The 26,006-nt window shown below is 29.2% G+C and overlaps 3 protein-coding genes and 1 pseudogene across 3 annotated transcripts in view; 3 read left to right on the top strand and 1 right to left on the bottom strand.

The window, feature by feature from the left end:
- The first annotated feature begins 10,443 nt into the window (after positions 1-10,443).
- Positions 10,444-12,128, top strand: LOC111640701. Its single transcript, XM_023386735.1, has 4 exons — positions 10,444-10,763; positions 10,831-10,965; positions 11,235-11,743; positions 11,785-12,128. Exons 1-4 carry the CDS (start codon positions 10,444-10,446, stop codon positions 12,126-12,128), a joined length of 1,308 nt encoding a protein of 435 aa, XP_023242503.1.
- A 74-nt stretch (positions 12,129-12,202) lies between these two features.
- Positions 12,203-13,347, top strand: LOC111640700 (annotated as a pseudogene).
- A 5,436-nt stretch (positions 13,348-18,783) lies between these two features.
- Positions 18,784-20,307, top strand: LOC111640699. Its single transcript, XM_023386734.1, has 4 exons — positions 18,784-19,103; positions 19,171-19,305; positions 19,414-19,922; positions 19,964-20,307. Exons 1-4 carry the CDS (start codon positions 18,784-18,786, stop codon positions 20,305-20,307), a joined length of 1,308 nt encoding a protein of 435 aa, XP_023242502.1.
- A 313-nt stretch (positions 20,308-20,620) lies between these two features.
- The window catches only part of LOC111640696, a 21,429-nt gene continuing 16,043 nt past the window's right edge, over positions 20,621-26,006 (bottom strand). Inside the window, exons 3-6 of the mRNA XM_023386732.1 lie at positions 24,893-24,976; positions 21,804-21,975; positions 21,111-21,190; positions 20,621-20,789 (exon numbers count right to left, since the gene is read on the bottom strand). Of these exons, the coding sequence (XP_023242500.1) occupies positions 20,621-20,789; positions 21,111-21,190; positions 21,804-21,975; positions 24,893-24,976 (505 nt within the window). The remainder of the gene's footprint in view (positions 20,790-21,110; positions 21,191-21,803; positions 21,976-24,892; positions 24,977-26,006) is intronic.

The following is a 26,006-nucleotide window of genomic DNA, read 5'->3' as shown; positions in this document are numbered from 1 at the left end:
CAAAATATCTAAAGGTATTGTTATTAAATTTTTCATCGATATTATGCCAAGAAACCCACATAGACATTGATTTCATAAATAATTTCGAATTATATACAGATATTAAAGTTTTAAACTCGATTGTGAAGGCTTCTGATTTATCAGCATTTTTCGAATCTAAGACTATTAGTTTCATTTATATAAAACAAAATTCTCATTAAACTCACTCGGTTCTTGTGTAAATGAGTATAGAACTTCAATGGGAGATTTTCCTTTATTTCTTTCTACTATATATTTCATACAATAGTAACCACATCTAATAGATGCAGGATTCTGAAGAAAACTAGAGTTATATCTTATTTCTTTTTTAGATGTTTTCAAATATTTTATGATTTCTTTTGGAATTATGTCTCTTTTCAATCTTACATTTTTTAACTTATATTCACCAAAAAGATCAATGAATTCAACGAAAGGATATTCAGGATCATTATAATAACAAACCCAGTGTGTGCCATATCCAGTTAAAATATCTAAATTAATTATACCATTTTTAAATTTTCTAATTGTTTTTGGTAATAGATGAACCGTAAACACACCTCTAAAACCTTTTTCATTTTTTATATTATTATTTATCGTCTCGTTGGATATTCCCAATTCTGAATCTCTCCTTTCCCTTCTAATTTGAAATTTGGCCATATTGGACCTAAAGGGGCTTTGGTAAGAAGAAAACCACCATTTTTTCTATTACATCCTGATCCAGTTACTTTAACTAAAGCTTTTTGGGCATCCCATCCTGCAGAGCCTGATATGGCCCCCATAGTTAAAGTGGTTAGAATAGGAATTAAAAATGGTAAGAAGCCTTCATTCTTTTTAATTGCGTTCTACTTATTTTTATTCTCTTTTCTTCATTAACATTTTTTATTTGAGTTTTTGTTAGAAACATATCACGATTAAGAGTTTAGATTTATCTATTTGTAAATATGTTTCTTCACCGTTCTTAAAGGCTGATTTCAATTTATTCTTTTGAGATTCGCTGAGATAGATTCCGACCTTAATGTAATTACTCATTTAATTAGATAAAAATTTTGAATAATATTCTTTCACCGTATCAACTGATATTTCACCCGAATTTAATAAAAGATCTAGAATTTCGACAATTTTATTATATACTTTGTTATTTCCTCCTAACAGCTTCTCAGTTAATTTATCTAATTCATTAACTAATCCTTTTCCACTAATTTTAAATGATTGTGAAGCAGAATTTAATACTTTTAATTTTTTTTATAAAGTTTGAATAAATCTAAATCAGACTGATACAAATTTAACTTTTCTTTTAATGCTTTTCTTTGAAAATTATCTATAGATTTCTTTAATTTTCTATTCACTTTTGCTTTAACTGAACCTAATAATTTTTCGTACTTCTTTCCGCTTTTTCGAGCATTTCTTCTATTTCTTTAGATTTATTAACTAATTGTTAAAGAAAAATAAAACTATTTTGCTCTAAATACGAAACATCTAATCCTTCATTTAAGTTTTCAGCAATATATCTATACTTCTTTTTTGGTGTGGATTCGACTAAAGTAGATTCTGCCTCAGGAAGTTGAAGAAATGATAAATCAATAGTAGAAAGAATTGTTATATTATTATAAATAATAGCATTTTTAATAGTTTTTAAATCTTGTCTAACATCTTGAATAAAAACCTCTCATTTCTNTTTAACTCCTCTTTTAATGCTTTTCTTTGAAAATCTTCTATAGATTTCTTTAATTTTCTATTCACTTTTGCTTTAAATGAACCTAATGATTTTTCGTTCTTCTTTCCGCTTTTTCGAGCATTTCTTCTACTTCATAAAGGTTATTAACTAATTGTGAAGGAAAAATAAAACTATTTTGCTCTAAATACGAAACATCTAATCCTTCATTTAAGTTTTCAGCAATATATCTATACTTCTTTTTTGGTGTGGATTCGACTAAAGTAGATTCTGCCTCAGGAAGTTGAAGAAATGATAAATCAATAGTAGAAAGAATTGTTATATTATTATAAATAATAGCATTTTTAATAGTTTTTAAATCTTGTCTAACATCTTGAATAAAAACCTCTCATTTCTCTGTAACTGGCTTATGAAACTCTGAAAGACTTTCTACATATTTTGCTTTACCAAATAATTGTTCTTTATTCTTCTTTCTTATTGCTCTGTTCTGCTTAGCTAAAGTAAGTAATGCGTTTTTTTGTCTTCTCATCTATTTACTAAGCTAAAAAAATTAGCTCAAGCTAAAATAGCATTTAGTACAAGCTGAAATTTTTTAACAAATAAATGATTAAGACAAAAGATTATACAGAACCGGATGAATACGAAGATCCTAATCAAAACCGATTATTACCTAAACATCCATAAATATCTTTATGACGTCACTGATAACGTCACCAACTAGTGAGGTCACTAGTGCAAAGCATCCCATCGTGCACCATTTCATTCATCCATCTCTTCCTTTTATTTTCCCCGTCCCCATGTCTGCTATTCCTTATACCAGAGAAGAACAATATTTCCAGATACTCTGGCTTTTACTAGGCGTCCTTACAGACAGGCATTCTCGGGAGAAGTTCATTTCATTATGAATGGAATGTCTAAATATTGCTGCAACACCCACCGCTACGGTGAGAGAATTACACTACACAATGGTGTTTCCTGTCAGCTTAAGGGCCTATCCACCAACAGTCTTCAATAAATTATAGCACAGACACATCCAATATAATATATGAACTGAACGGTATTTATACTAACCACTTTTTTGTCATCAATATTGATAATGTGGTTTGTTTTAGTATCATTTCTCTATTCTTGTAATTTAAATATTTTAATCAAATTTGGTGTCTTGTTTAAGTAGAATATGAACTAATAAATTACTAAGTAAAATGATAATTAAATAATAATTAAGTATTTTTATTAAATAAAAACATTATTTTTTAAGTTTTTTTTAAATATTTTTAATTATTTTGAAACGTTGAATTGTATAGATTTTTATACAATTTTATAGATATAGATATAGATTATAACATTTAATAATTAATGGTCCATCAAATATCAAAACTTGCTTATCTGGTGATTCTGAANAATATCACTAGTGAAATCATTGTACTCTACTCCACTGAATACATCACAGTGAATATGAATATTTTTGATTCCTTTTGAAATATTTGCTATATATTTTCCTTTCTGTTCTTCTTCTTCATATATCTTTGGTTCGAAACCTGATATCTCGTGGAGTTTACCTTTACTCAGATCAATTTTATATCCAGGTTCTAAATGAATTATAAATTTCTTTGTTGCAAAATGAATTCCATACTTTATAGGAGGTATTCCAAAGAATTTTACTGAAAAGTTATTTAGTTCTCGAAGAGTGTAATTTCCATTTTCTATCGTTACGTGATACCACTTTGTTTTATCAAAAAATCTAAAAGTATTGTTATTAAATTTTTCATCTATATTATGCTAAGAAACCCACATAGACATTAATTTCAGAGCTAATTTTGAATTATTTACAGATATCGGAGTTTTAAACTCGATTGTAAAGGCTTCTGATTTATCAGCATTTTTCGAATCTAAGACTATTAGTTTCATTTATATAAAATAAAATTCTCATTGAACTAGCTCAGTTCGTATGTAAATGAGTATAAAACGTCAATGGGAGATTTTCCTTTATTTCTTTCTACTATATATTTCATCAATAGTAACCACATCTAACAGATGTAGGATTCTGAATAAAACGAGAGTTATATCTTAATTCTTTTTTAGATGTTTTTAAATATTTTATGATTTCTTTTGGAATTATCTCTCTTTTCAATCTTACATTTTTTTACTTATATTTACCAAGAAGATCAATGAATTCAACGAACGAATATTTGAAATCATTATAATAACAAACTTAGTGTGTGGCATCTCTAGTTGAAATATCTAAATTAATTATACTATTTTCAAATTTTCTAATTGTTTTCGGTAATAGATCAACCGTAAACATACCTCTAAAACCTTTTTCGTTATATTATCATTTATCGTCTCGTTGGATATTTTCAATTCTGAATCTCTCCTTTCCCTTCTAATTTGAAATTTAACCATATTGGACCTAAATGGGCTTTGGTAAGAAGGAGGCCGATATTTTTTTTTTATTACATCCTGATCCAGTTACTTTAACTAAAGCTTTTTGGGCATCCCATACTGCAGCGCCTGATATGGCCCCGTAGCCAAAGTGGTTAGAATAAAAATTAAAAATGATAAGAAGCCTTCATTCTTTTTAATTGCGTTCTACTTATTTTTCTTTTCTTTTCTTCATTAACATTTTTTATTTGAGTTTTTGTTAAAAACATATCACGATTAAGAGTTTAGATTTATCTATTTGTAAATATGTTTCTTCACCGTTCGTAAAGGCTGATTTCAATTTATTCTTTTGAGATTCGCTGAGATAGATTCCGACCTTAATGTAATTACTCATTTAATTAGAAAAAAATTTTGAATAATATTCTTTCACTGTATCAACTGATATTTCACCCGAATTTAATAAAAGAACTAGAATTTTCACAATTTTATTATATACTTTCTTATTTCCTCCTAATAGCTTATCAGTTAATTTATCTAATTCATTAACTAATACTTTTCCACTAATTTTAAATGATTGTGAAGCAGAATTTAATACTTTTAATTTTTCTCTATAAAGTTTGAATAAATCTAAATCAGACTGATACAAATTTAACTTTTCTTTTAATGCTTTTCTTTGAAAATCTTCTATAGATTTCTTTAATTTTCTATTCACTTTTGCTTTAAATGAACCTAATGATTTTTCGTTCTTCTTTCCGCTTTTTCGAGCATTTCTTCTACTTCATAAAGGTTATTAACTAATTGTGAAGGAAAAATAAAACTATTTTGCTCTAAATACGAAACATCTAATCCTTCATTTAAGTTTTCAGCAATATATCTATACTTCTTTTTTGGTGTGGATTCGACTAAAGTAGATTCTGCCTCAGGAAGTTGAAGAAATGATAAATCAATAGTAGAAAGAATTGTTATATTATTATAAATAATAGCATTTTTAATAGTTTTTAAATCTTGTCTAACATCTTGAATAAAAACCTCTCATTTCTCTGTAACTGGCTTATGAAACTCTGAAAGACTTTCTACATATTTTGCTTTACCAAATAATTGTTCTTTATTCTTCTTTCTTATTGCTCTGTTCTGCTTAGCTAAAGTAAGTAATGCGTTTTTTTGTCTTCTCGTCTATTTACTAAGCTAAAAAAAATTAGCTCAAGCTAAAATAGCATTTAGCACAAGCTGAAATTTTTTAACAAATAAATGATTAAGACAAAAGATTATACAGAACCGGATGAATACGAAGATCATAATCAGAACCGATTATTACCTAAACATCCATCAATATCTTTATGACGTCACTGATAACGTCACCAACTAGTGAGGTCACTAGTGCAAAGCATCCCATCGTGCACCATTTCATTCATCCATCTCTTCCTTTTATTTTCCCCGTCCCCATGTCTGCTATTCCTTATACCAGAGAAGAACAATCTTTCCAGATACTCTGGCTTTTACATGGAGTCCATACAGACAGGCATTCTCGAGAGAAGAGAGAGAAGTTCATTATGAATGGAATGTCTAGATATTGCTGCAACACCCACCGCTACGGTGAGAGAATTACACTACACAATGCTGTTTCCTGTCAGCTTAAGGGCCCATCCACCAACAGTCTGCAATAAATTATAGCACAGACACATCCAATATAATATATGAACTGAACGGTATTTATACTAACCACTTTTTGTCATCAATATTGAAAATGTGGTTTGTTTTAGTATCATTTCTCTATTCTTGTAATTTGAATATTTTAATCAAATTTGGTGTTTTGTTTAATTAGAATATGAACTAATAAATTACTAAGTAAAATGATAATTAAATAATAATTAAGTATTTTTATTAAATAAAAACATTATTTTTTTAAGTTTTTCTTAAATATTTTTAAACAGGTCTTCAGCGAAATGACGATGTATTAAACAAGTAATCAGAAACTTCTTCTACGTTCTTATCAACTTGACTTTTTTTATGAAGCAAAATATTAAACAAAATTTTTTCCTTATTAAATGAAGCAGTGTAATTGTTGTAAAATAAATAAACCTTTCGAAGAATATAGTAAAAATAATAATTTTAAAGATGGATATTTTCTACGGTGTAAAACTTGTACTAGTGAATACTATAAAAATATTATTATACTAAAACCAAAGACATAAAACAATAATTAATAGAATGTGAATGTGGTAAAAAAATTTTTAAATCATACTTAGAAAAGCATATGAAAAATGATATTCATAGAAAACGATTAAATAAAATTAAAAAGTGTAGTGATTACAAGGAGAAAAAATCTTCAAATGAATTTCACAAAAATAAAAGGAAGACTGATGGATATGCTTATATTTGTAAGGCGTGTTTATTGTTGAAAAAATATTGATTGTTTTTTCTTCCTATTAAATGGTGCAAATATTACAATCACAAACTCTTCGTGAATTGCATCAATTTTCTAGAGATAATAATATTACAGGATATTCAAGATTAAGGAAAGCAGCCCTAATTAATTTTATTATAAATTATAGAAGGAGAGGACAAAGAGAAACTATTTGACAACTGCGTCAATTTTGTAGAGAAAATAATCTTAGAAGTTATTCAAGATTAAGGAAAGCAGCCTTAATTGATTTTATAGAGAGATATAAATTTAGTAATATATTTAACTTTCATGAGGATGTAATAAGAAAACCAAGACAACCAAGAGAAAAAAATAAATTAATAATACATTTAACTTTCATAAAGATATTATAACAAAACCAAGAGAAAGACAAAAATTAAATGAAATATTTAACTTTCATGAAGATATTATAACAAAACCAAGAAAAGAAACAGAAAAGCATATCTGTAATCATTACTATAAACCAACCAATAAGAATTTCCATCTTGAAAGAGAGAACATAAGAATGCCTTATATAATAGTGAAGCTATCCAAGGGCTTAAGACAGCATTCAAATCAAGATTAATAACGTATTCGATAAAAAAAATGTAAAAGGTTATATCACACCAAGAGAATTTTTAGAAGATGTGAGAGACATGGTTATTGGAAAGATAGCAGAGATACTGAAAGAAATGGACTTAAAAGAAAATTTCAAATTTTTCTGTGAGTATCAAAGAGAAAATGAGAATATGGGCTTTTCATCTAAAACTGAAAATGAGATTATTTTAAAAACAAAAGATTTGAATGATTTTTATGATACAGTGATTGATAAACGAATAAGAGAGATAAATGAATTTGNGTAAAGATAATAATTTTAAAGATGGATATTTTCTACGGTGTAAAAGTTGTACTAGTGAATACTATAAAAATATTATTATACTAAAACCAAAGACATAAAACAAGAATTAATAGAATGTGAATGTGGTAAAAAAATTTTTAAATCATACTTAGAAAAGCATATGAAAAATGATATTCATAGAAAACGATTAAATAAAATTAAAAACTGTAGTGATAGCAAGGAGAAAAAATCTTCAGATGAATTTCACAAAAATAAAAGGAAGACTGATGGATATGCTTATATTTGTAAGGCGTGTTTATTGTTGAAAAAATATTGATTGTTTTTTCTTCCTATTAAATGGAGCAAATATTACAATCACGAACTCTTCGTGAATTGCATCAATTTTCTAGAGATAATAATATTACAGGATATTCAAGATTAAGGAAAGCAGCCCTAATTAATTTTATTATAAATTATAGAAGGAGAGGACAAAGAGAAACTATTTGACAACTGCGTCAATTTTGTAGAGAAAATAATCTTAGAAGTTATTCAAGATTAAGGAAAGCAGCCTTAATTGATTTTATAGAGAGATATAAATTTAGTAATATATTTAACTTTCATGAGGATGTAATAAGAAAACCAAGACAACCAAGAGAAAAAAATAAATTAATAATACATTTAACTTTCATAAAGATATTATAACAAAACCAAGAGAAAGACAAAAATTAAATGAAATATTTAACTTTCATGAAGATATTATAACAAAACCAAGAAAAGAAACAGAAAAGCATATCTGTAATCATTACTATAAACCAACCAATAAGAATTTCCATCTTGAAAGAGAGAACATAAGAATGCCTTATATAATAGTGAAGCTATCCAAGGGCTTAAGACAGCATTCAAATCAAGATTAATAACGTATTCGATAAAAAAAATGTAAAAGGTTATATCACACCAAGAGAATTTTTAGAAGATGTGAGAGACATGGTTATTGGAAAGATAGCAGAGATACTGAAAGAAATGGACTTAAAAGAAAATTTCAAATTTTTCTGTGAGTATCAAAGAGAAAATGAGAATATGGGCTTTTCATCTAAAACTGAAAATGAGATTATTTTAAAAACAAAAGATTTGAATGATTTTTATGATACAGTGATTGATAAACGAATAAGAGAGATAAATGAATTTGAAGCAAAGGCTCTGAATAGTCTTTAATAGAAATAGATAATTTAGAGCTAAGAATCAATAAATATGTTTCATTTACAGAATCATCCTACATTGAATTACCAAAACAAATCAAAGAGAAAAAAGCTGTATTGAATATTCAATGAAGATCAAGAATGTTTTGCTTATGGCATCGCTGCATATTTAAATCCAGTAGGTAGTAACAATCATAATCCTGGTCGAGTTAGTAATTATAATATTAAGTTAATTAANAGCTATCCAAGGGCTTAAGACAGCATTCAAATCAAGATTAATAACGTATTCGATAAAAAAAATGTAAAAGGTTATATCACACCAAGAGAATTTTTAGAAGATGTGAGAGACATGGTTATTGGAAAGATAGCAGAGATACTGAAAGAAATGGACTTAAAAGTAAATTTCAAATTTTTCTGTGAGTATCAAAGAGAAAATGAGAATATGGGCTTTTCATCTAAAACTGACAATGAGATTATTTTAAAAACAAAAGATTTCAATGCTTTTTATGATAAAGTGATTGATAAACTAATAAGAGAGATGAATGAATTTGAAGCAAAAGGCTCTGAATGGTTTTTAATAGAAATAGATAATTTAGAGCTAAGAATCAATAAATACGTTTCATTTAGAGGATCATCCTACATTCAATTACCAAAACAAATCAAAGAGAAAAAAGCTGTACTTAATATTAAGAATTAAGATCAAGAATGTTTTGCTTATTGCATCGCTGCATATTTAAATCCAGTAGGTAGTAACAATCATAATCCTGGTCGAGTTAGTAATTATAATATTAAGTTAATTAAAGAAGCACTGAAAGGAATCGAATCACCTATTTCTTTACAAGATATAGGTAAATGTGAAAAAAGATTGAATATATCAGTGAATGTTTATTCTTTTAATGAACAGTCTCTAAAACCTGAAAAAGAAACAGAAAAAGAATCTAAAAATTAAAGAGAAAAGCAGTATGAAATATATCCTCTAAGAATAACAAAAAATAAGCATGTAAATCTATAATATATAAAAAATGAAGACAAATTACATTACTGTTTGATAGAAGATCTATCTAGATTAGTCAGATCACAAATAATAAAACATACAACAAAGATTTATATATGTGAAAGATGTCTAACATACTACAATTCAGCAGAACAATTAATGAATCATGAAACCGATAGTAAAAAAAAAAAAATGGGAATGATTGAAATGAGTGAAGAAAATATTTTCTTTGAAAACTTTAAAAAATCATTGAAAATTCCATTTGTGATATATGCTGATTTTGAATGTCTAAGAAAATGGAAACATGTCAACCAGATCCATCTAAGTCTTATACAATGAAATATGAACATCATGAACCAATGAGTTTTTCTTATTACATAAAGTAGGTACATGAAGAATATAAGGAAACAGTTGTATACAGAGGGTCTCATGCAGTAAAAAAATTTGTAGAGATGTTGAAAAAAGAAGTTGAAGAAATTGAACAAATATATAAAGATATTAAACTAATAAATATGACTGTAGAAGAAGAAAAACATTTTGAAAATACTAATACCTCATATATGTCGTGGGAAGATATATGAAGATAAAGATAAAGATCATGATCATTTGACTGGGAAGTACAGAGGACCAGCTCATAATCTGTGTAATTTAAAATATAAAAACCCTAACTTTATACCAGTATTCATTCATAATCTAACTGGATATGATGCTCATTTATTTGTTAAGGAACTTGGATATGATACAGAACCAACTAGTTTGATACCGAACAATGAGGAGAGATATATATCATTTAGTAAGAAAATTGGAAAAATGAAACTTAGGTTTATAGATTTATTTAAATTTATGGCCAGTAGTTTTGATAAACTCTGCAGTAATTTAAGTTTTTTTCCTAATCACCTATTACGTTTAGTTATAAGAAAAGGTGTTTAACTTTATGACTATATGGATTCGTGGGAGAAATGTGAAATGGATAAACTTTCTCCAAAACAAGAGTTCTATAGTATATTAAATGAATGTGGTATAACGGATGAAGATTATGAACATGCTCAAAACGTTTGGGAAGAATTTAAGATTAGAAATATGGGTAAATATTCAGATATATATGTGAAAACAGATGTTTTGATACTAGCAGAGATCTTTCAGAAGTTTAGAGATGTATGCATGAAAACTTATATATTAGATCCAGCATGGTGTTTCACAGCACCTGGATTATCATGGGATGCAACGTTAAAGATGACTGATATACATTTTAAATTTGATAAGTGATTGTGATATGATTTTGATGATAGAAAAAGGAATAAGTTGTGCAATCTCCCAATGTTCTAACAGATATGGAAAGGCAAATAACAAGTATATGAAAGATTATGATAAAAACAAGGAATCTAATTATTTGATGTATCTAGATGCAAATAACTTTTATGCATGGGCTATGAGTCAATATTTACCTTATGGAGGATTTGAATGGTATTCTTTTCATAGGAGTTTATTTTATTTAAATGATCAATTCTATAGAATAGAAGATATTTCTCTTTAAGAAAAAGAATAAAATTTGATGAAAATTCCTGATGACAGTGAAAAAGGGTATATAATAGAAGTTGATCTGGAATATCACAAAAAATTACATGATTATCATTCTGATCTACCTTNTTTTATTTAAATGATCAATTCTATAGAATAGAAGATATTTCTCTTTAAGAAAAAGAATAAAATTTGATGAAAATTCCTGATGACAGTGAAAAAGGGTATATAATAGAAGTTGATCTGGAATATCACAAAAAATTACATGATTATCATTCTGATCTACCTTTAGCTCCAGAGAACAGAATACCAGACAGATCAAAACAATCTAAATTATTAACCACTTTATATGATAAAAAGAAGTATGTGATTCATTATAGAAATCTTAAACAATATTTAAAAATGGGGATGAAACTCAAAAAGATACATAGAGTATTAGAATTCAAGCAATCTGATTGGTTAAAGAAATACATAGATCTGAATACAGAAATAAGAACTAAAGCAACTAATGATTTCGAAAAGGACTTTTTTAAACTAATGCACAACTCTGTGTTTGGAAAGACAATGGAAAATACAAGAAATCGTATTGGCATAAGATTATGTTGTGACGTAAAAAAAGTAGAAAAATTAATCGCTACGCCTAACTTTAAACATCGAACCATATTTACTGAAAACCTATGTGCTATTCACATGTATAAGACAAAAATAGTCTTTAATAAACCTTCTATGTGGGAATGAGTATATTAGATCTTTCGAAGCATTTGATGTATGATTTTCATTATAATGTGATGAAACCTAAATATAGAGATAACATAAAATTGTTATATCAAGACACTGATTCTTATATTTATAATTTAAAAACTGATGATTTCTATCAAGATATGAAGGGAATGAAAGGCTACTTTGATACATCTGATTATCCAGAGAATAATCAATATGATATACTAAGAGTTAATAAGAAGGTGTTAGGTAAAATGAAGGATGAAAATAATGGAAAAATAATGAGAGATTTTGTTGGTTTAAGAGCAAAAATGTATCCCTTAAAAGTAGATGATCAGGTTACAAAGAAATCAAAAGGAGTAAAGAAATGTGTTGTCAAGAATTTATAATAAATAATCCTATATATAAATGGAGATATTGAAAAAAAAAACTAAACAATATTGGTAAACTTCAAAATAGTCCAATGAAGANATATGGAAAGGCAAATAACAAGTATATGAAAGATTATGATAAAAACAAAGAATCTAATTATTTGATGTATCTAGATGCAAATAACTTTTATGCATGGGCTATGAGTCAATATTTACCTTATGGAGGATTTGAATGGTATTCTTTTCATAGGAGTTTATTTTATTTAAATGATCAATTCTATAGAATAGAAGATATTTCTCTTTAAGAAAAAGAATAAAATTTGATGAAAATTCCTGATGACAGTGAAAAAGGGTATATAATAGAAGTTGATCTGGAATATCACAAAAAATTACATGATTATCATTCTGATCTACCTTTAGCTCCAGAGAACAGAATACCAGACAGATCAAAACAATCTAAATTATTAACCACTTTATATGATAAAAAGAAGTATGTGATTCATTATAGAAATCTTAAACAATATTTAAAAATGGGGATGAAACTCAAAAAGATACATAGAGTATTAGAATTCAAGCAATCTGATTGGTTAAAGAAATACATAGATCTGAATACAGAAATAAGAACTAAAGCAACTAATGATTTCGAAAAGGACTTTTTTAAACTAATGCACAACTCTGTGTTTGGAAAGACAATGGAAAATACAAGAAATCGTATTGGCATAAGATTATGTTGTGACGTAAAAAAAGTAGAAAAATTAATCGCTACGCCTAACTTTAAACATCGAACCATATTTACTGAAAACCTATGTGCTATTCACATGTATAAGACAAAAATAGTCTTTAATAAACCTTCTATGTGGGAATGAGTATATTAGATCTTTCGAAGCATTTGATGTATGATTTTCATTATAATGTGATGAAACCTAAATATAGAGATAACATAAAATTGTTATATCAAGACACTGATTCTTATATTTATAATTTAAAAACTGATGATTTCTATCAAGATATGAAGGGAATGAAAGGCTACTTTGATACATCTGATTATCCAGAGAATAATCAATATGATATACTAAGAGTTAATAAGAAGGTGTTAGGTAAAATGAAGGATGAAAATAATGGAAAAATAATGAGAGATTTTGTTGGTTTAAGAGCAAAAATGTATCCCTTAAAAGTAGATGATCAGGTTACAAAGAAATCAAAAGGAGTAAAGAAATGTGTTGTCAAGAATTTATAATAAATAATCCTATATATAAATGGAGATATTGAAAAAAAAAACTAAACAATATTGGTAAACTTCAAAATAGTCCAATGAAGAAATTAAACGAGTTGGAAATTGATTACGAATATCCACTCGCTTTGATGATAAAAATTTAGTAGTTCTTAGGGATAGAGAATTGATTGAATTCAATAAAAAATTAGAGAATGAAGATGTAGATGAGATGAGTAATTTTACATTTGTATACAGGGGTATGAGAGATTGTAGATTTAGATGAGATGAGTAATTTTACATTTGTATACAGGGGTATGAGAGATGTATAAAGCTCATATTATTGAGTTTGTTTGACTTTTTGTAATAAATCACAGTTATTAAAATTATATTGATTATGAATATCCAGTATAGCAATCGTGGTTTTTTTACCAGATCTAACTGAAAAGGATATTAATGCACTAAACAATCGAATAGATTTTAAATTTGTGTACAGAGGCATGAGAGGGCTAAATAAAGCTCATAATTAGTTTTTTTATATTTACTTTTAAACATGTCGGGGATTTAACTGTATTTATTTTTAGGACAAAATGAGTAAACGCCAGTTTTTAGAGTTTAAAATTTCTTAACTTTTTTCACTGAATTTTAAAAGATTTATCCAAATTTTCATCTTTGTAAATTTTGGGGAAGAACTCTTATTTTTATACTACTATATTGTATTGATATTTTGAAACCAAAGGCCAAACACAAAATGAACATTATTAAAAGGCCCAATAGTTTTCAAATGGTTTTCAGAATAATGATTAAAAATAAAAAAACAGAAAACTTACCTGTTGTTTATATAGAGTAAAGGTATAGCCACAAGAATTTGCTGAATCAAAGCGCTTATAAACCATAAATGATTAAGTATCTGTAAATGTTAATAACATTTAATTAATATATTATACAGTAGAGCGTCGTTTATCCGAAAGCCGGTTATCCGAAACGTCAGTTAACCGAAAGAATTCCAGTCGGCATATTTAAGTTTTCGCTTGTGCTGTGGCGCTGCAATCTTTGTCTATATCTTGGACTACTCCAATACAGTACTTTTTTGTTGGGTGTATTTTAGCTGGCAGCACTGGCACTTTTGTGTACTGTTTTTCTGAGATTGTGTGTGTTGCTGAATCGAACATTTTTGATACTAGATGAACTTCTAAAGTATAGCCTAACTTTTTTTGTTTTTATATATTTCAATATATTTATTTTGTTTGTACAAAATAAATAAATAATTTTTAACGATACATTATTATTATTTACCACGATTATTATTTTAAAAAGTGTACGTTAGGCTTAACATCGACGAAAATTTAGCGCGAAGCGACACGCAACGGAGAAAAATTTCAACACGGGATAGGTTAATATATTTTTTCGTACATAATCGGTTAACCGAAAAATAAGTTATCCGAACAGTCCCCAATTGATTCGGATAAACGACGCTCTACTGTATATTTTAAAATACTATATAAGATATATATTATTTTTACAATGGAACTTCCAGTAGTGTGTTCTATGAAATTAGTGTAATGAAAAGCATATTTAGGCCAATTCTCTACAATTTCATCAACATCGTTTAGCAGGTCATTCCAATGAGGGCCATCTCCTAGAAGTGGTAAAATAATCGTTGCTGCTACAAGACAAAATACTGGCACTGTTAATCTGCAATAGAAAATTGTATACTGAGTAAATTAATTAAACAATCTTCATCAAAACCCATTATATTAATAAGATTCCAGTTTATAGGTAGTTGTTTCTGAACACATAATTGAGCTCATTTAAATTTATAAGGTTATAACTATCATAATTAGAACATATTGCTCGAGGCCGACTAATGTCCAAGAGGATAACAACACAACGCTGGTGGATCGCTAGTTAATGTGTCATGACATGGTATACTCTAGTTACGCTGGCCACGTGGAATATTTCATGTTTAGTTTATGTTTCTAACATATGAAAATGAGCTCGTATAAACTCATTGCTGTAGGCATATGTCCATCGTTCACGAGATGTGTTGCCGATCAAACAGAGTTATATTTATTCCATATATTGCTAGAGATAATGTAATTCTTCAAACAATGTTATATAAGCAAAACTGTTGGTCAACAACTGATGCAGCAAGTAAAAAATTGTGAATAATATTGTACACGAAAGCCACATAACTGAAAATAAAAACTTTTCAACAAGGTCGGTGTTAACCACTAAAAATCAATAAAAGTTTTATAAAGAGTCGATAAGGTTTGAAAAAATTAAGAATTTATTTAAAAATTTTACATGTCTTTTTACTCTGAAATATGTCTTCGCAAAATTATATAGAGATGCTGTACGGTATATGTATATATTGATAGATAGAATAAGCTTATTATCCTTCATACGCGAGTCATTACTCAATATTATACCTGTACTCCTGTAACCTTTTGTTTAGATTTTAGTTCTTCATTACAATTTTATCCATATTAAGTTTTTTAATAGTGTCTGTTATTCGGGAATCGCCCATACTTTATCGACGATCCCGCTTACTTTCCCACACGACCTGAGAAGCCGATCTTGTTACCCGGAAAACGCGCCCCGAAAGAAAAACGCCATCCACAGACGTTGTGAGCTGTTTTCGTCAAACCGTCGCCAGCAAACGGGTTCAGGCGCATGCATTAATTCCGGCTCCTCACCGTATTAACAGTATTTAAGTCACCATCATTAAAGTTAAGAAATTGTTATATCTGCGCTAAACCATCAAACATTCATCAAATAGAAAGAATTATGAAAATTTTAAGACATTGTGCAATTTGCACCTATAATTTTCTCGTTTAATTTTGTGTACTGCGCCTTTCTGTTTGGTACATGTCAGTCTTTGGGAATGCAGTTTAAACTTAAAAAGTTTATCGAAATCGGTGAGCCAACGTATTGCCGTTTTTCGTTTCGATTCTGAGTAAAGTTTATAATTAAGACAATTTTTCTTCAAACTTTGCACCTTCCTTTGCAGTTTGTGAGAAATCCGACGCTCTTATAAGAATTTTCAGTAATAAAAGTCGTATACAATTTTTCTTTCATCATTATTTCCCTTATTTCTCCCGTCATCACCCCTTTGCCAGGGTAATTGACCTTGTGACACCAGGNCTTCAGATGAATTTCACAAAAATAAAAGGAAGACTGATGGATATGCTTATATTTGTAAGGCGTGTTTATTGTTGAAAAAATATTGATTGTTTTTTCTTCCTATTAAATGGAGCAAATATTACAATCACGAACTCTTCGTGAATTGCATCAATTTTCTAGAGATAATAATATTACAGGATATTCAAGATTAAGGAAAGCAGCCCTAATTAATTTTATTATAAATTATAGAAGGAGAGGACAAAGAGAAACTATTTGACAACTGCGTCAATTTTGTAGAGAAAATAATCTTAGAAGTTATTCAAGATTAAGGAAAGCAGCCTTAATTGATTTTATAGAGAGATATAAATTTAGTAATATATTTAACTTTCATGAGGATGTAATAAGAAAACCAAGACAACCAAGAGAAAAAAATAAATTAATAATACATTTAACTTTCATAAAGATATTATAACAAAACCAAGAGAAAGACAAAAATTAAATGAAATATTTAACTTTCATGAAGATATTATAACAAAACCAAGAAAAGAAACAGAAAAGCATATCTGTAATCATTACTATAAACCAACCAATAAGAATTTCCATCTTGAAAGAGAGAACATAAGAATGCCTTATATAATAGTGAAGCTATCCAAGGGCTTAAGACAGCATTCAAATCAAGATTAATAACGTATTCGATAAAAAAAATGTAAAAGGTTATATCACACCAAGAGAATTTTTAGAAGATGTGAGAGACATGGTTATTGGAAAGATAGCAGAGATACTGAAAGAAATGGACTTAAAAGAAAATTTCAAATTTTTCTGTGAGTATCAAAGAGAAAATGAGAATATGGGCTTTTCATCTAAAACTGAAAATGAGATTATTTTAAAAACAAAAGATTTGAATGATTTTTATGATACAGTGATTGATAAACGAATAAGAGAGATAAATGAATTTGAAGCAAAGGCTCTGAATAGTCTTTAATAGAAATAGATAATTTAGAGCTAAGAATCAATAAATATGTTTCATTTACAGAATCATCCTACATTGAATTACCAAAACAAATCAAAGAGAAAAAAGCTGTATTGAATATTCAATGAAGATCAAGAATGTTTTGCTTATGGCATCGCTGCATATTTAAATCCAGTAGGTAGTAACAATCATAATCCTGGTCGAGTTAGTAATTATAATATTAAGTTAATTAAGGAAGCACTGAAAGGAATCGAATCACCTATTTCTTTACAAGATATAGGTAAATGTGAAAAAAGATTGAATATATCAGTGAATGTTTATTCTTTTAATGAACAGTCTCTAAAACCTGAAAAAGAAACAGAAAAAGAATCTAAAAATTAAAGAGAAAAGCAGTATGAAATATATCCTCTAAGAATAACAAAAAATAAGCATGTAAATCTATAATATATAAAAAATGAAGACAAATTACATTACTGTTTGATAAAAGATCTATCTAGATTAGTCAGATCACAAATAATAAAACATACAACAAAGATTTATATATGTGAAAGATGTCTAACATACTACAATTCAGCAGAACAATTAATGAATCATGAAACCGATAGTAAAAAAAAAAAAATGGGAATGATTGAAATGAGTGAAGAAAATATTTTCTTTGAAAACTTTAAAAAATCATTGAAATTCCATTTGTGATATATGCTGATTTTGAATGTCTAAGAAAATGGAAACATGTCAACCAGATCCATCTAAGTCTTATACAATGAAATATGAACATCATGAACCAATGAGTTTTTCTTATTACATAAAGTAGGTACATGAAGAATATAAGGAAACAGTTGTATACAGAGGGTCTCATGCAGTAAAAAAATTTGTAGAGATGTTGAAAAAAGAAGTTGAAGAAATTGAACAAATATATAAAGATATTAAACTAATAAATATGACTGTAGAAGAAGAAAAACATTTTGAAAATACTAATACCTCATATATGTCGTGGGAAGATATATGAAGATAAAGATAAAGATCATGATCATTTGACTGGGAAGTACAGAGGACCAGCTCATAATCTGTGTAATTTAAAATATAAAAACCCTAACTTTATACCAGTATTCATTCATAATCTAACTGGATATGATGCTCATTTATTTGTTAAGGAACTTGGATATGATACAGAACCAACTAGTTTGATACCGAACAATGAGGAGAAATATATATCATTTAGTAAGAAAATTGGAAAAATGAAACTTAGGTTTATAGATTTATTTAAATTTATGGCCAGTAGTTTTGATAAACTCTGCAGTAATTTAAGTTTTTTTCCTAATCACCTATTACGTTTAGTTATAAGAAAAGGTGTTTAACTTTATGACTACATGGATTCGTGGGAGAAATGTGAAATGGATAAACTTTCTCCAAAACAAGAGTTCTATAGTATATTAAATGAATGTGGTATAACGGATGAAGATTATGAACATGCTCAAAACGTTTGGGAAGAATTTAAGATTAGAAATATGGGTAAATATTCAGATATATATGTGAAAACAGATGTTTTGATACTAGCAGAGATCTTTGAGAAGTTTAGAGATGTATGCATGAAAACTTATAAATTAGATCCAGCATGGTATTTCACAGCACCTGGATTATCATGGGATGCAATGTTAAAGATGACTGATATACAGTTTAAAGTTGATAAGTGATTGTGATATGATTTTGATGATAGAAAAAGGAATAAGAGGTGCAATCTCCCAATGTTCAAACAGATATGGAAAGGCAAATAACAAGTATATGAAAGATTATGATAAAAACAAAGAATCTAATTATTTGATGTATCTAGATGCAAATAACTTTTATGCATGGGCTATGAGTCAATATTTACCTTATGGAGGATTTGAATGGTATTCTTTTCATAGGAGTTTATTTTATTTAAATGATCAATTCTATAGAATAGAAGATATTTCTCTTTAAGAAAAAGAATAAAATTTGATGAAAATTCCTGATGACAGTGAAAAAGGGTATATAATAGAAGTTGATCTGGAATATCACAAAAAATTACATGATTATCATTCTGATCTACCTTTAGCTCCAGAGAACAGAATACCAGACAGATCAAAACAATCTAAATTATTAACCACTTTATATGATAAAAAGAAGTATGTGATTCATTATAGAAATCTTAAACAATATTTAAAAATGGGGATGAAACTCAAAAAGATACATAGAGTATTAGAATTCAAGCAATCTGATTGGTTAAAGAAATACATAGATCTGAATACAGAAATAAGAACTAAAGCAACTAATGATTTCGAAAAGGACTTTTTTAAACTAATGCACAACTCTGTGTTTGGAAAGACAATGGAAAATACAAGAAATCGTATTGGCATAAGATTATGTTGTGACGTAAAAAAAGTAGAAAAATTAATCGCTACGCCTAACTTTAAACATCGAACCATATTTACTGAAAACCTATGTGCTATTCACATGTATAAGACAAAAATAGTCTTTAATAAACCTTCTATGTGGGAATGAGTATATTAGATCTTTCGAAGCATTTGATGTATGATTTTCATTATAATGTGATGAAACCTAAATATAGAGATAACATAAAATTGTTATATCAAGACACTGATTCTTATATTTATAATTTAAAAACTGATGATTTCTATCAAGATATGAAGGGAATGAAAGGCTACTTTGATACATCTGATTATCCAGAGAATAATCAATATGATATACTAAGAGTTAATAAGAAGGTGTTAGGTAAAATGAAGGATGAAAATAATGGAAAAATAATGAGAGATTTTGTTGGTTTAAGAGCAAAAATGTATCCCTTAAAAGTAGATGATCAGGTTACAAAGAAATCAAAAGGAGTAAAGAAATGTGTTGTCAAGAATTTATAATAAATAATCCTATATATAAATGGAGATATTGAAAAAAAAAACTAAACAATATTGGTAAACTTCAAAATAGTCCAATGAAGAAATTAAACGAGTTGGAAATTGATTACGAATATCCACTCGCTTTGATGATAAAAATTTAGTAGTTCTTAGGGATAGAGAATTGATTGAATTCAATAAAAAATTAGAGAATGAAGATGTAGATGAGATGAGTAATTTTACATTTGTATACAGGGGTATGAGAGATTGTAGATTTAGATGAGATGAGTAATTTTACATTTGTATACAGGGGTATGAGAGATGTATAAAGCTCATATTATTGAGTTTGTTTGACTTTTTGTAATAAATCACAGTTATTAAAATTATATTGATTATGAATATCCAGTATAGCAATCGTGGTTTTTTTACCAGATCTAACTGAAAAGGATATTAATGCACTAAACAATCGAATAGATTTTAAATTTGTGTACAGAGGCATGAGAGGGCTAAATAAAGCTCATAATTAGTTTTTTTATATTTACTTTTAAACATGTCGGGGATTTAACTGTATTTATTTTTAGGACAAAATGAGTAAACGCCAGTTTTTAGAGTTTAAAATTTCTTAACTTTTTTCACTGAATTTTAAAAGATTTATCCAAATTTTCATCTTTGTAAATTTTGGGGAAGAACTCTTATTTTTATACTACTATATTGTATTGATATTTTGAAACCAAAGGCCAAACACAAAATGAACATTATTAAAAGGCCCAATAGTTTTCAAATGGTTTTCAGAATAATGATTAAAAATAAAAAAACAGAAAACTTACCTGTTGTTTATATAGAGTAAAGGTATAGCCACAAGAATTTGCTGAATCAAAGCGCTTATAAACCATAAATGATTAAGTATCTGTAAATGTTAATAACATTTAATTAATATATTATACAGTAGAGCGTCGTTTATCCGAAAGCCGGTTATCCGAAACGTCAGTTAACCGAAAGAATTCCAGTCGGCATATTTAAGTTTTCGCTTGTGCTGTGGCGCTGCAATCTTTGTCTATATCTTGGACTACTCCAATACAGTACTTTTTTGTTGGGTGTATTTTAGCTGGCAGCACTGGCACTTTTGTGTACTGTTTTTCTGAGATTGTGTGTGTTGCTGAATCGAACATTTTTGATACTAGATGAACTTCTAAAGTATAGCCTAACTTTTTTTGTTTTTATATATTTCAATATATTTATTTTGTTTGTACAAAATAAATAAATAATTTTTAACGATACATTATTATTATTTACCACGATTATTATTTTAAAAAGTGTACGTTAGGCTTAACATCGACGAAAATTTAGCGCGAAGCGACACGCAACGGAGAAAAATTTCAACACGGGATAGGTTAATATATTTTTTCGTACATAATCGGTTAACCGAAAAATAAGTTATCCGAACAGTCCCCAATTGATTCGGATAAACGACGCTCTACTGTATATTTTAAAATACTATATAAGATATATATTATTTTTACAATGGAACTTCCAGTAGTGTGTTCTATGAAATTAGTGTAATGAAAAGCATATTTAGGCCAATTCTCTACAATTTCATCAACATCGTTTAGCAGGTCATTCCAATGAGGGCCATCTCCTAGAAGTGGTAAAATAATCGTTGCTGCTACAAGACAAAATACTGGCACTGTTAATCTGCAATAGAAAATTGTATACTGAGTAAATTAATTAAACAATCTTCATCAAAACCCATTATATTAATAAGATTCCAGTTTATAGGTAGTTGTTTCTGAACACATAATTGAGCTCATTTAAATTTATAAGGTTATAACTATCATAATTAGAACATATTGCTCGAGGCCGACTAATGTCCAAGAGGATAACAACACAACGCTGGTGGATCGCTAGTTAATGTGTCATGACATGGTATACTCTAGTTACGCTGGCCACGTGGAATATTTCATGTTTAGTTTATGTTTCTAACATATGAAAATGAGCTCGTATAAACTCATTGCTGTAGGCATATGTCCATCGTTCACGAGATGTGTTGCCGATCAAACAGAGTTATATTTATTCCATATATTGCTAGAGATAATGTAATTCTTCAAACAATGTTATATAAGCAAAACTGTTGGTCAACAACTGATGCAGCAAGTAAAAAATTGTGAATAATATTGTACACGAAAGCCACATAACTGAAAATAAAAACTTTTCAACAAGGTCGGTGTTAACCACTAAAAATCAATAAAAGTTTTATAAAGAGTCGATAAGGTTTGAAAAAATTAAGAATTTATTTAAAAATTTTACATGTCTTTTTACTCTGAAATATGTCTTCGCAAAATTATATAGAGATGCTGTACGGTATATGTATATATTGATAGATAGAATAAGCTTATTATCCTTCATACGCGAGTCATTACTCAATATTATACCTGTACTCCTGTAACCTTTTGTTTAGATTTTAGTTCTTCATTACAATTTTATCCATATTAAGTTTTTTAATAGTGTCTGTTATTCGGGAATCGCCCATACTTTATCGACGATCCCGCTTACTTTCCCACACGACCTGAGAAGCCGATCTTGTTACCCGGAAAACGCGCCCCGAAAGAAAAACGCCATCCACAGACGTTGTGAGCTGTTTTCGTCAAACCGTCGCCAGCAAACGGGTTCAGGCGCATGCATTAATTCCGGCTCCTCACCGTATTAACAGTATTTAAGTCACCATCATTAAAGTTAAGAAATTGTTATATCTGCGCTAAACCATCAAACATTCATCAAATAGAAAGAATTATGAAAATTTTAAGACATTGTGCAATTTGCACCTATAATTTTCTCGTTTAATTTTGTGTACTGCGCCTTTCTGTTTGGTACATGTCAGTCTTTGGGAATGCAGTTTAAACTTAAAAAGTTTATCGAAATCGGTGAGCCAACGTATTGCCGTTTTTCGTTTCGATTCTGAGTAAAGTTTATAATTAAGACAATTTTTCTTCAAACTTTGCACCTTCCTTTGCAGTTTGTGAGAAATCCGACGCTCTTATAAGAATTTTCAGTAATAAAAGTCGTATACAATTTTTCTTTCATCATTATTTCCCTTATTTCTCCCGTCATCACCCCTTTGCCAGGGTAATTGACCTTGTGACACCAGGCCTGGTACTGCGTCACTTAAAAAGATGACCTTCTAGACTGACGAGGTCGTCGTAGTCAATTGCGGAAGATCCCCTGGGATCTGCGGTGTAACCAAATAACAACAACCGACATGTGTTACTATGTAGAGAGTTTCGTTCACCCTCTGCACAGTAGGGTCACCTGCAAGGGTAGACCATGCGGGGAGGGACTGTGTCGCGTTGCCGAGGATGGTTATCATCGGTGACGTGATATGATTTCTCACCGTCTTCGTTACTTCAGGTGATGACGAATTTAATGTTAATTGGTCAAGAGATGTCTATGTAACTTCGTCACCCATGACGCGGGAGACGTTAATAAATCTGGAGAACTGTCAAATTCAAGTAAACACACGCTGCAAAGACAATTACGTCAGCAAAATCCTAGATATTTCCCATGCTAATCGGGTATAAAAAGAAATCGCTCCTGCCCCTCTGGGCGATCGTCGGGAAGAAGCCAACGATTGGACTTTTCAAGCCTTCTCTGCCTTTGGAAACTTCGCAGCTTCTAATCGCTGCTCCAAATGAGTTAAAGACTTAGAATATTTTGCTTCCCTCTCTCTCGGTTGGGGTAGAGACTTAGAAAATATTTGTCTCGCTCGGTTTAGTTAGACTTAGAAATAATTTCTCTTCTGTTTCGGTTTAGGATAAACTTAGAAAGTTATCGGATTGAGGACCTTCGGCGGTCCCACCGATGGAAAAAACGGACATCGGCCATCTATTATTGTCGCGACGCGAAAATATTATTACCCTTATTACTTTCATCTTGCTTAAATTTAGAATATGTAAAGTTCAGTTGTAACATGTGTCAGACATGTGTCAGGTGTGTGGATGTCAGCAAGTGGTGATGGACAGAAAAAATTGTGCCCTGCCCTTTGTGTGTGTAGAGTCAGAGTGTGTATGGAGGCAGTACTGAGAGGAGTGCTGACCGCAGTACTGACCAGGGAGCTAACCAGAGTGGGTAACTGTGTGACTGGTCAAGAACCAGTATTGTGTAATACCAATAATTGTCGGGTACCGAAGTGTTGCTTGATTGTGAAGTGCCAGAGTCACTCACTTATTAGAGACATTAAAGTGTAATTGTGTTGTTATTGTTAGACAGGAAGTGTACTGTGTTCTTTTCAAATTTGTATACAACATTTTCTGGTCCGTCGATATACAACAGAATATATTTCCTGTAATTGTATCATTTGTTTTATATTAAATATGTTATTCCCAATTTCATTGTCTCATCTTTCAGTACGATCGACACCTCGTCATGACTCCACTAACCCTCCCACTCATTTAACAACGCCATCTTTTACAACGAAGCCGATAAGTGGGGAGAAGCTTACCGTTCTAACCTCCTAGGTTCACACACTATATCTGAACGAATTATAAATATATATATATATAACAATATGATATGTAAATTAATATCAAATTTTGGAATAAATATAAAATTCTCTCACCTGATGACTCTTTTTCTCAATAAGACGAAAATATCCATTGCAGATTTCACACTGCCCTGGTTACAATACGAAAGAAGAAAAGCACTGAAATTTGTTTAAAAAAATTGTGAATTATCTTACGTGTAGTTGTTTTAATTTTACACTAACAATATAGTAATGCTGTATCAAATTCCGCACTATAAAATTGTTTGTAGTGCATATTATTGTCAATAATAATGCTGTAATGGTGCTTTTCACAAAGAAAAGTCTGCCTACCACTCGGAGAACAATTTAGATTGACCATTTCGTTGCCTGAAGACTTTACTTGTACAAGCGTAACGGCTACTAATATGTATAATTTTACAATATAATTATTATATAATAATTTCAACATAAGCAATTGCCCTATTTTCATGTTGATTTTAGACGAACCACTTGGTTGCGCTACTGAGTGGCACCATTCAGTGGTCTGTCTGAAAACGGCCTAATATTAAGTTTCTACCAATTGTAAATTGTTGTAAGAACCTTTAGAGTAATTCAGTATATAGAAGAATTTATCATGATTTTACAAAGTTTCAATATTGCTATAAACTGTTTTGATATTTGTTAAGATGTTACCGCTAAAGCTCGCAGCAACGTTTCTGTACGCTTAAATTAACATAATGTTCTTTATCTAATTTACGATATCTAAAGAATTAACTCAATACAATCAAACAATCAACAAATTAGTTGATAGAATCAATCATCAACCAATTAAAACACATACAAAAAATCAAACGATTTAAAATATTAATACAATTAGGAAAATTATCATATAGATAACCACCTATGGAATTTCGGGACTTTGAGTATCTATCTGAACTGAGGAGACCGAGACGACTTCAACGATACCCTACTTTCGGACTGGAGACGAAAAATAATAAAGTTGTCATACGTTTTCTGGTGATCGCATGAAATAATTGTGCAGTTAATGTTACCTATGGTAAGTAAATGGCGGCTCGTCTCTGATTCCAGCAAACAGAAGAAAGGAAACAGTGGGGACGCACGTTCTAACCTAACCTAACCTATTCTAATAATTTGGTTGGTAATAATTATGGTAATTTATTAAAATAGGTTAGGTTAGGACAGAACGTGC

This window comes from Centruroides sculpturatus, unplaced genomic scaffold (genome assembly GCF_000671375.1).
Source record: "Centruroides sculpturatus isolate CEXI.00-Female unplaced genomic scaffold, Cexi_2.0 scaffold1013, whole genome shotgun sequence".
Classification (NCBI taxonomy): domain Eukaryota; kingdom Metazoa; phylum Arthropoda; class Arachnida; order Scorpiones; family Buthidae; genus Centruroides; species Centruroides sculpturatus.
This window is presented reverse-complemented; position numbering and strand designations above follow the sequence as displayed.